Here is a 12054-nt window from a genome sequence, read left to right as displayed (position 1 = left end):
ATATATATATATAATTTGTGTGTGTATGTGTTACGATATAACTAACGAGGTCATATTCAGAAGACAATGAAACCAAATAGGTTTTCCTATTTAAACCTATTTTCACAAATATATATGACTCGGCCTGGAGGACAGACGCACGTAATCGTACGCGCTCAGTCGATCTCTCTCTCATTCACTGTCTGTTTAGGCTTGTTAAGTGCAAATCTACGGAGCCTCTGTACAAATCAGCATGGTACACATTATGTTATCATTACTAACTTGTTTAATATTCAGTCCACATGCATGAAGTGTAAAACGAGAAGGGCATAACCTTACGAAAAAATAAAACACGCAAAAATCGCGGTTGCTGCGGTTCTTGCATTCCTCTGCGGTTTGCTTGTCAATAGCGCGGTATTGCGATATTGCGGTTATCGCGACAGCCCTATCATCAGCTAACAAAAATATTTTCTATAAACATTTTGCTAATGTTCCCATCAAGTTATGAAAACTGTATTTTTAGGCAGCAGCTATTTGCACTAAGTGTAAATAGTGATAGATGCTATTTACATAAAGTGCAAATAGCAATGGATTCTATATACAGTAAGTGAAAATAGCAGTATTTTCTTAGCGATATGCTATGTACACTAAGTGCAAATAGCTACAGATTCTATTTACACTATGTTAAAATAGCAGGATTTACTACTATTTATACTACTTAATGCAAATAGTGGCAATTATCTGCACCTCAGTATTGTCTGCCAACAAGGCGGGCTATTTGCACGTAGTGTAAATAGACAGTCAATTATTTTATTAGGTTTTTTTTTCCTTGGTGATATAAGAATGTTAAAGGAACATTTAATTTGATCATTTTGGGAACATTATGGGAATGTTACTTTTAAAAGTTCTATGAACATTCTGAAACCAGTAATAACATTTACAATTAAAATGTTAAAACACTTCATGAATGATGTATAAATAACGCTTTTGTGCTAAGGTTTAAGAGCAGATAACTTTGAGAAGCTTGCCAGAGTGTTAGCCAGGATTCTGAGAACGGCCCGTTAGCTGGGTCTGCGCGCCTTTTGATCTATGAAGAATTGTGTATTTTTTATAACAAATAATTTGTATGCTTCATCTGAAAACAAGACCATGGCACGTTACCTTCTGAAGCAGTCCAAACTGCTCCTCGCACTCCTCTAACAACACTGCTTTTGCAGCAGCCTCTGAAGACTGAGAGGACTGGGCTTCCCGCTCCATTTCTGTCTGCTTTGATGGTGCTGGAGTCTACAGATGTGATAAAGCCAAACAAACAATAAGAACCAAACAGAAGAGCAGTAAAAAAGGTGAAAACTCCAGCCAGATATATACAAACTTGTACTGAAAAGATGAATGTACAGAAGACTTACACGTTAGCCGTGCAGCTAACAGTTATAGCTATTTCAAATTACTAACCAGTAACGTTATATATGCGACAGTTTTGTAAAGTACAAAATCTTACGTATATTTTGTGGCGATAACACACAGTAAACCCAAATTACACAGTCACTATGGTACTTACCATCAATGGCTTTTCTTTTAAGTGAATGCTATGCTACACCCGAAATTTGGCACTAAACACTGTATATGCCAAACAAAAATACCGCCAGCAACAACGTCATGACGTAATGCCGGCGTCGCACGCTGTGGACGTTCAAGTGTTTTGTAACTGCGCTGCTTATGCGCAAATATGAAAATGTTGTATATTCGTTTAATACTGCTTCTCATTTGTCTCCATATGAGACAGAACTTAAATTAATATTTGCCATTACTGTTAAACGAGCCGAGAATTATGTAAGAATCATAAACAATTATATAAATGTCACAAGACTGCATCAACAGAAATTTAAAACGACTCAAAATTCCTTTTACAAAAATAAAAAAATTGCGAATTTGAGGTAAGGGCGTTCCCCAATCTTTAACTGCAAAATAAGGTTATCAAGCAAGCACACAAGAAAGCAAAAGCCACCAGAATGTTGTCCACCAGAGGACAGCAGAAGAACAGAACTTGTGCTGAGAGGGCGAGAGATCAGAGGGAATTTACTGTAACATTCTTGTCTAGAAGGCTGATAAGTTTTAATGAGCTTTATATTCTGCAATATTCGGATTTATTTTATTTTTCATTTCTGATTCAATATAGCATGAAAGAATGTAGCTTAGAATAAGACGTAGATTAAGGCTCTGAGAAAAACACACTTTGCGTTTTCTGAATAGGCCTATGTCTTAACTGAATAGAGCAAAAAACTTTCAGATATATGGGCGTTTGGTGAACGTCATTTCACCAAGTACAACATGTTCCTGAATCAACATCCTTGCTGATCTTGGAACAACATCCCAAGCAACCACTCAGAAATGAGGGATAACTTTTCAGGAAATATCTGAGGCTTACGATCAGGGTTAGGTGCTTCCACCCCCTTGTTAATCAGCTATCATTTCACACTGATTTTAAGAATAAATTATGGGTAGGGTTAGGTTTAGGGGTAGGGATTGGGTTAAGTCTATATTTTTGGACAGTAATGTTGATCCAGGATCACCAAAAGATGTTGATCCAGGAACATGTCTTACCTGGCGAAGTCATGGGCGTTTATAGCCACTTTTGACCCAGTGGACTGAAAAGAAGCCCTATTGGTCTTAAATAAGAAAATAAACTCTCTTAAATAAGTAAATACACTCCCAGCATATGTTTACGAACAATTTCCAATTATAGGCTATAGTGTCCTACTTATTTTTTTAACGAATAGCCTACTTTTTGAAAAATTGTTGTAATGTCATGAACTTTTCATAACATTTTTAAATTATTAATTAAAATTATTAGTCTTTAATAGCATTTTGTGATGGAAATGACAATAATGAAAACTTTCTCTTTTTTTTATTTTTTGCCTTTTTCCTTTTGCCTTGCCACTGATGATAGCATTTTATATATTCGATATTGGGAAATACATGTAAAAATGTAAAAAATAAAATTTTTTTCAATTACATACTTCAAGGATACACTATACTTTCTGGGAAAATAATAATAATAATAATAATAATATAGAAAAAAAAGAGAAGAAAATATGTCATTTTCAAACAAACAAAAAAAATTCTCTGTTTTTATTTTTAACAAAAATTCCACATTTCTGGGTGATGCTAAAACAATAACATTATAAATTCAATATAAATATTTTTTGTCCATTTAAAATAAAATTATAAAATTGTGACCATTTACATTTGCTTATATAGCCACAAAACAGCTAGTCATATATTATCTTGCCTTTGCACTTCATCTTCCTCTTTACAAAACAACGTTAGGTACTGTTGTTCCTTTTATACATGACACACATCTGCTACTGACAGCACACTCAATGCGTCTTGTTTTTTAAAGCTCACACGCTCTTTAGCACATTATCCAGTGTTTGGCGTTATTAATCTCCTCAAAGTCAAATAGGCTTAAGGTAAGGAGGCAAAAGAACCAAACATTATAAACAAAAGACCCCCTTTTTAGCAGAGCTGACATGAGAGCCCTGGTTTGAACGCTTAACGAGTCCCCTCCTGAACATCAAACTCCAACAAAATGAGGACGCATTCTTTAACTAAAAAGTCCCCCCACACAAGTCTAACAAATCATTTAAAATCACCAAAAGGGGGACGAAAGTCAGTGCCTCACAAAAAAGAGAGAGTTTCATTGTAATTCATTGACTTGTTCAAAACGCCAAGCTAAAAAAGGCGAGAAGAAAAGAGCGGACATTCATGGGTACAGATGCTTTCTCGAGGAGAGACTCCAATGTATGGCCTTTGTTCGCGCTGCGTTAAACTGTTTAAAAGAGGGGTTAACGCAATCCATCAAATTGTCTGAAATTGTGTGAAAATTTCAGAAACCATATGGCCTCCAAACGTTCGCGTCTTTTTTTATGTGGATGGACACACTTGTTTCAGTATGGTGAACCGCAGGAGTCCAGCCATGCGCCATTGTCTCTTGTCACATCAGGGTGGATGGCTCATTTGTCCTCAGCTTTCATGCTTTACGCTGGAAATTACAGCTTCACCCGTGAACAAAAAGGATTATATAGCCCTGGAGAAACTGGACCAAAACTTGGTGTTTTTTGTGTCTTTCTTCTCCTTTTTCTCCCCAGCGCCCCAGATTTGTGTTTCTCACATAAATTTCGCCCAGAATGGAAAAACACACGTTGTTGGGTCAAAAGCCAAGTCACGCTATTGCAAAGTGAAAGAGAGAGCGGAGTAAGCCAAAGGTTCTCTGTTTTCTTCTGTAGAGAGCAAAAACAATAGCGTTAAAGGGGCAAGAATGTTTTTCTTCCCTTCTTTTTTTCGTTTAGCAATTACAACTTGGTGTTTTTTGTGTCTTTCTTCTCCTTTTTCTCCCCAGCGCCCCAGATTTGTGTTTCTCACATAAATTTCGCCCAGAATGGAAAAACACACGTTGTTGGGTCAAAAGCCAAGTCACGCTATTGCAAAGTGAAAGAGAGAGCGGAGTAAGCCAAAGGCTCTCTGTTTTCTTCTGTAGAGAGCAAAAACAATAGCGTTAAAGGGGCAAGAATGTTTTTCTTCCCTTCTTTTTTTCGTTTTGAGCAACGAAATCAAGGCAGTTAGGAATTACAAAAAAAAGTATGAAGCTCTTGGCTGTCGCGCACAAGTTCGTTAGCTCTTCTGTCAAATAATGTTTACATGGCAGTTATCTACTATCTGAAAATGTTTACGTTTTTTTAAGCAAAAAAATTGTAGCCTAACTGTCAAAATATAGTTAAAAAAAATACTGCAGTAGCATAAAGCTCAGACATTTATTTCTGTATTGCTAAATCACTTACAATTTAGGCAAAATTATAAACAAAACACAATTCTTGTTGTTGTTGTTAATAATAATAATAATAACAACAATGTTTTATCAGAATATGGTGATTGTTATTGTTGTACAGACTCGGCATAGCATCATCTTTGTAAAAGGTATAAATGTTTTTATTTTCAAACTCAATACATTAAACGACACATTGGGTATTGGTACAATGGCCTAATTTTGGAAGGCACTATATTGCAAGTAAACTGTACAAAAACTTTACAAAAAGCAGTCACTGTCGATTGTGTACAAAATATACGCAATAAATACACATGTAAAAATAGTTTTTTTTTTCTCATTAAGAGGTTGTATTGCTCTGTTTGTTGCCCTGATTCGTGAAATATTCTATTACACTCATTAAAGTCATTACATTACATACAATATATTATATATAAAAACTTAAGCTGCTAGTTCACATTGAACAAATAAGAGTTAGACTTGCATAGTCTGGCTATAAATTAAACTAATTCAGTTTCAGGAAACATTACAATCATGTAGATGGTTATGTGCATGCGTGTCTTAAAATAGGCTATACATTTACAAAAGTTTAAATCAATATGCAGTGGTTCGATCAGGCATCGACGTCTATTTCCACGTCCTCGTCCTCGGAGTAGTCTTGACTTGTGTGGTCTGAGAGAGACGACATGGGGGACAGACATAATTTGTGCGCACTCTTGTACTCGTGACCCAGCCGTGGCGAGCACTCAGGCCCCGTATGCCCCGTGGCTCCAACTGCACACCTCTCCAGATCGGCCAGTTTAGCGATTTTATCCAGAGGCACTATACCTGTGGATCTGACCGACTCCACGTCCGCGTTCATCTCCTCCAGGTCTCGCTTTAGTTTTGCCCGTCGATTCTGGAACCAGGTTATAACCTGCGCATTTGTCAGCCCCAGCTGATGGGCAATTTGGTCTCTGTCGGCGGGTGACAAGTATTTCTGATGGCGAAACCTTTTCTCTAGTTCATATAACTGGTGATTAGTGAAGGCCGTCCTAGATTTTCGGCGCTTTTTGGGACTGTCCCTTTGACCAAACAGAGTCAACCCATCCCTTCCTGTGGATAAAAGAAAGTGATGCAAAATTAGGTGACGCCGACAGTTTGTTTTTGTAATAATCGTGATTAAAGTTACAGTAAGTACAGAACAACTGACTATCATTAATATAAATAATTGCTAAAAAAAAAAAACGATTTACTTAATATAACAATTTTAACTTTAAAAATGTATTATTTTTTGTATTGAAACGTTGATATGGTTTGCTATAAAATATTAAAATATGTCAAATGAGTCAAGCTATGATCAAAAATAAAGTTAAATTAACTTTATTGGCATCGATGGTTCCACGAAGAACATTTAACATCCATTGATTCTTTTCATTACGCAAATGTTCTTTACAGTGCACAATGGTTCTTTTCTTTGGGGAACCAAACATGGTTCTTCTTTGGCATTGCTGTAAAAACACTTTTTAAAAAGTGGTGACCTGTAATTGTTACATAATACCCATAAAATATAGTTTTGTTGGTGTACATTAATGCATTTAGGTTGATAATATTTTTGATTTGAATAAAACCAGTTAATTATCTGTCTTAACTATTTGCACACGAATTGTAAAAGATTATTTTTACAATCTAAGACTTCATTTACAATCCCTAAACAGGTTCTTTTCTTACCTTCTGCTGCTTGGAGTACACCTAATTCGAGCCCTTTGAACGTTTTGCTGGCCAGCTCCTGAAGAGCGCACAGAGGCGATGTTTGAGTGATGAGAGTCTGCCGTGATACAGTGATGCTCTGCCGGGGTCTCTCTGATGCTGGAAGCCGGTGAATCCTGGGAGTTCGTTTGACAGTCGGTTTGCTGAGGATGTCTGCGATGCTGAAGGGGGTTAAGGGCTTGTTGGAACTCGCGGGTGGTGGAAGGTGGTCCAGGGGGTTCAGCCCATGGCTCTCCATAGCCTCACAGACTTTGACAACTTTGGTGGTCGTCATCCAAGCCGTTGCAAAGCCGCTTTGGTTATAAAATTGTGTACAAATTTAGCGAGAATTTTAATTACAGTAATATAATGTTGGTTTAAAAATCTACCACTTTCTATCCCGTTTTCCAAACGTCTTTTGGCACATGAGTAGGCTAATAGCCTATAGCTGCCCAGCAACAATGGGAATATCCAACGAGTTTCTCACATCACTACTGCGATTGAACAGTTGGCCTTGAGCGCTGACAGCTCTACAGTTCTGTTCAGAGTTCTGGAGACTGAGGACTACTTAGTGCTCAGTTAATTAACTATGACTGAAAGGCGGAGTCGTGTAAAGTGATGAAGGTTTGTGTTTGGTGGCTGTTGTTTGCCTATACTGCACAAGAAACAAACAGTCCTAAACGACGGCTGATAGGTTAATTCTCAGTTCTGTTATATAGGCCTATTTATAGATAGATAGATAGATAGATAGATAGATAGATATTTTAACCGATAATCAATAAACTTTTGTAATTTCCATATGATTTCATTATTTTCATAGCATGACTTCATTCAAATATATTTCCATAATGCTACATTTTTAAGGAGCAGCCGTGTTATCAAGTGAATTTTTGTCATCATAAGAATCGACATTTTGAGGCATTCGGAACAATATAAAATGAAGATAGGTGAGACTGCGTGTAGTATGAATACATTAATTATTCATTAAATGTAAAACATATAATGTGGACATTTGATATTGAATTAGCTAAATATTGAATTTTATTTTGTGGCCGTTTAAGATCGGAGCACATTTGTCCTGAGCGCGAAAATTACCATAGGCCTATTTATTAGGCTATAAAGTAGACCTACATTAAAATCTTGTTTTCAGATTACGTTAAAAAGTCGTATATTTTTACGACATAATAACTTCCCAAACAGCACGTTACGTAATTGTTTCGTTAATAAGTCAAATTATAAAGCGCACCATTACAAAAGCTGTCAGTTTTGAAAGTTGTCAAGTGCCGAACTTTCACCAAGATGCTGCCAAATACTGAAATCGCAATGCCATCTTGTCAAGGAAACTAAAGTCATTAAGAAATGTCTGAATTTAATAACAATAATAATACAAATATTTAGGCTACTAAAAGTTAATAAAAAGTTATACTAAAAGTTAATAATAAATACACTGAAAAAAGTGGTGGCCAGTTGTTACCTAAAGAGTTATTTCTACTTGACCTAACCCATAAAAAAATTGTTTTGTTGGTATAAATGAATGTTATTAGGTTGACATATCAGACATATTAAATCATATTTTGACTTGAATAAAACCAGTTAACTTAGATGTTACCATTTTTTTCATTAATTTTTCATTTTCATTTTTCTGTACAATATACTGTATGTGTGTATATATATATATATTAATTGATGCTCAACTCGGAGATTAATAGAAGTGCTCCAATATAAATGCAACACAATAGAACAAGATAAGTCTAGAGACAATGGCTTTAGGCAAAACACTGCACTTATATCGCCTATGCAACATGCAGTGTGTGAATGCATACGGAATGGAGCAGATTTAGAAGGAAGGAAGAAGAATAAGATGCTGATGAGTGTGGAGTGAACTTATATATTTAGCTTGTTATCTACATATTTAGCTTTTTATTTAGTCAGATCTTCTTGTGAAATCTTTAAACATGCAGCCCAACTTATGCTTCCACTATTAAAAGTGAGATTTTAAAAAGCCCAAACTTTAACTTTGACAACATACTTGTCTATTTAATTTCAGAGTCAGTCACCCAAACAATGCTCTATCATTTTCTCTTTTTTCTTCAAACATCACACACAGACATACACACTCTATTCTTGCAGGTTGTGTAGGAAACATGAATTAGCCGAGTCAATGTGGTCTGACTGTTGAGTTAATGGCAGTCTTGACCTCTTGCTGCCTTCTTTGTTTAGTGTTTCTCTTTAGGCCAAGTCGTTATGAATTAACTGTGGCAGCGAAGTCTATAATACACCTGTATCAGAATAAATACTATTTTAGAGACATCTGATATTAGCAAATTATAGTATTACAAATTATATTCTATTTATTACTATGCCTAATTTAAGAAGAAATAACTGGTGTTTCCTTGCATTATTCAGATTAAAGAATAAAATGTCCAGATTAAGCCAAGCAGTAAATAGAAGAAAAAAAAAAATATATATATATATATATATATATATACACTGTAATATAAAGAGCAGGCTTTTTAAAATCTTAATTTAAAATGTATGATGTCAAATTAACATTTACTAGCTGTTACCCCTACCCACTGAAGCATGAATTAGAAGCATGATCTCTATACACTGTACAGTATCTTCAAGCAGAAATGAACATGTAGTAATTATAGAAGGAAGATCATCTGCCTACAGTATATTAGCAGCTGAGCCTCTCAGAGGGAGTGCATGTCAGGTCAGCTGAAGTTTATTTATAAATCACATATAAAACAGCTGATCTAAAGACCTGTAGCTCAGGCAAATGTTAAGGCAAAATAAGTAAATAAAAGCAAGTTAAGAGGCAATGAATAGAGGAAGAAATGAAAGAATAACTAAAAACACACTGATGACTTTGATCTTTTGGTATGTGAATGTGAATGGGATGGAGGAAGTGGAGGCTGAACAGTATCCAATATCTAAGTGAAACATGAGTTTGCGGTAATCCACCAAATCCCACACCTTAAAAACAGACCACCTTCAGTGATTATTAAATTACATAAGAATGTGACATTTTTATGTGCATGATCAACATGAATTTTTTTGTGTAGAAGTGTTTCATCTCACATATCAAGCAGTCCCTGGTAAGGAACAGCTTGTACCACACTGTAGGTCTGGATGTTGATTTTGGTTGCACATTTTTGACGTATGAACATTTTATACATCTCTATAAAGAAATAATCTGAATTACGTTGTGCATATGTTAGGTTCAATGAAGGTAATTTTGGGAATCTTCTAAGATGTAAAAAATAAAGTCAATTTCTCTCTTGTACTGAAAATATTAGTGGATTTATAGCTTGCAAAAGTTTCGCACACTTTCCCAAAAATTGCGATAATACTTTGCTTTTGTTATTTTTTTCATGTAAAGTTATTTAATTTTCTAGTTATGTTGTGAACAGCTGCTTGCGCTGCATGCAATTTGCAGGTAAATGCTGGATTAGTCACAAAGGAATCAAATTAATCAAATTTCAGTTCTCAGAGTTTCAATAATTTCGTCAGTGGTTACATTCAAAGTAGTCTGTAAAGTGTAATGAACATCACTTGCAGGCTGTTTCTTCTTCTTCAAAAAAAAAAAAAAAAACTAAGACGACAACACTTTTCTGAACAGCTGTATGTCTCTATGCACTGCAGAAAAGGCTTCCTGTTCTATATATAAATGCTTAAATGTTGTTATTATTAATTATTATTATTTGTAGTAGTGTTAGAAGAAAAGGTAGCAGAAATGTGTATTTATTTATGCACCTATTACCTATTATGCCCCTTTTTACAAGATGTAATATTGGTCTTGGGTGTCCCCAGAATGTGTCTGTAAAGTTTCAGCTGAAAATACCCCCAGAAGAGGGCGTCGCGTATACGTCTCTCTGCATTGCATATCTACAGCAATAAACAGCTGGTAGAAGCAACATGACTAAGAGCGAAAGAACTGGTGTTTAGCCGTACACATGGGAAGCCAAATGCACTGAAAGTGGGACGAAACAGCGCAATGTTACAGAGCTCACGACTTATAAAAAGAAGAAAAAAAAAGATAACGGCAGTCAGAAGAGAGAACTAAATATCAAATTTACCGTCACTCCCATAGACACTGTATTAGAAACACCCTCGCATTAGCGTCATAGACTGACTTGGTTTAAATGGGATTAAAAAATAAGAAGTGGGTGGATTTTTATAATTGTAGGGTGGTTGTCACCACACACTGCCAACACACATTTATGTCCAAACGTGTCTGTCAAAATGGCTGAAAAACTAAATTCTATTTTTTTACTTAAATATTATCAAAATTCGAATTATATTCTTGCATGCATAATGCATAATTTCAGTTAGGGTGAAGAAAAGCTGTTGGCTTCTCTCCTGAGGCCACAAGAGGGCGCGTCGAAGTGGGACGAAACAGCGCAATGTTACAGAGCTCACGACTTATAAAAAGAAGAAAAAAAAAGATAACGGCAGTCAGAAGAGAGAACTAAATATCAAATTTACCGTCACTCCCATAGACACTGTATTAGAAACACCCTCGCATTAGCGTCAACAAGTTTTTTGCATTCTGATTCAAAGGTAATATAATACAGAGTACAGTGTTGTATGAACGTGCATATTTTTTATTCTATAGTAAGGGCAATTCATACAATAAATTTAAACTGAGCTACTTTAATACCATCTCGAACTTTCTACCAGGACTCTGCTGTTCTTCCTGTATACCTTGATTGACAGATGTCTCGTCCAGTCAGTCATGTATGTATGCATAGTTTAATACAAAGGGCCGAAAGCCAATCACACAGAGTACATTTTTCATTTAAAAATGAAAAGAACTGCCATAAAGTCTCGAGATAAGTAGTTTTTTTTTTTAAGTTGAGCTTGCATTAATTTGACAAGGCTTTCTAAACATGCGGCTCTTTTGTGTGAGAAGCGAGTGCAACGGTGATAGATGTCCCGCTAGAAAATGCGCGAAATATGCGTTCTGTGTGAACGGCTTGGTTTCAGTTTTGACTTAAAGGGATAGTTCACCCAAAAATGAAAATTTGATGTTTATCTGCTTAACCCTTCATTTCTTTGTAAGTGGGCAAACTTACAAAATCAGCAGGGGATCAAATAAATATTTTCCCCACTGTAGGTAGATTTTGAAGCGCATTACCTTAAAAAAATGTAAGTAACCCACAGCGTCCTCAGCAGCTCAGATGTTGGGAGAAAAGGACGACTCTTATGTTCAGTCTTACATCCAAACACTGAGCATCGGGATTGCTTGCGAGACATTGTTGATGTTACAGCTGCTCGAGCGCGGAGAAAATGGAGGACAGCGTACAACCGCTGAGGGCGGAAACTATAGCAATGCAGGGCTGTCAATCAACCCCCGTGGCCTGGCCCTATGCAGTGTGAGGTCACATTGCATGAGAATCAAAACAGCAGGCCTAGTGAGACTGACTTGGTTTAAATGGGATTAAAAAATAAGAAGTGGGTGGATTTTTATAATTGTAGGGTGGTTGTGTTCACACACTGCCAACACACATTTATGTCCA

The 12054-nt window shown here is 36.0% G+C and overlaps 2 protein-coding genes across 3 annotated transcripts in view; both read right to left on the bottom strand.

Moving 5' to 3' along the window:
• Positions 1–1661, bottom strand: part of cenpk (centromere protein K) — a 6424-nt gene extending 4763 nt beyond the window's left edge. Inside the window, exons 1-2 of one of the 2 annotated variants that reach the window (XM_016507210.1) lie at positions 1478–1661; positions 1141–1263 (exon numbers count right to left, since the gene is read on the bottom strand). In XM_016507210.1, the coding sequence (XP_016362696.1) occupies positions 1141–1236 (96 nt within the window). In that variant the 5' untranslated portion in view covers positions 1237–1263; positions 1478–1661. The remainder of the gene's footprint in view (positions 1–1140; positions 1264–1477) is intronic. The other variant, XM_016507209.1, reaches the window with a different exon arrangement.
• A 3753-nt stretch (positions 1662–5414) lies between these two features.
• LOC107704311 (transcription factor LBX1-like) lies at positions 5415–6824 on the bottom strand. Its single transcript, XM_016507204.1, has 2 exons — positions 6512–6824; positions 5415–5896 (listed from the first exon to the last, which is right to left on the bottom strand). Exons 1-2 carry the CDS (start codon positions 6822–6824, stop codon positions 5415–5417), a joined length of 795 nt encoding a protein of 264 aa, XP_016362690.1.
• Positions 6825–12054: the final 5230 nt, after the last annotated feature.

The sequence above is a fragment of the Sinocyclocheilus anshuiensis genome, unplaced genomic scaffold (assembly GCF_001515605.1).
Source record: "Sinocyclocheilus anshuiensis isolate Anshui unplaced genomic scaffold, SAMN03320099.WGS_v1.1 scaffold1448, whole genome shotgun sequence".
NCBI lineage: Eukaryota > Metazoa > Chordata > Actinopteri > Cypriniformes > Cyprinidae > Sinocyclocheilus > Sinocyclocheilus anshuiensis.
The sequence above is the reverse complement of the archived record's forward strand: the minus strand, read 5'-3'. Positions and strand labels throughout refer to the sequence as shown.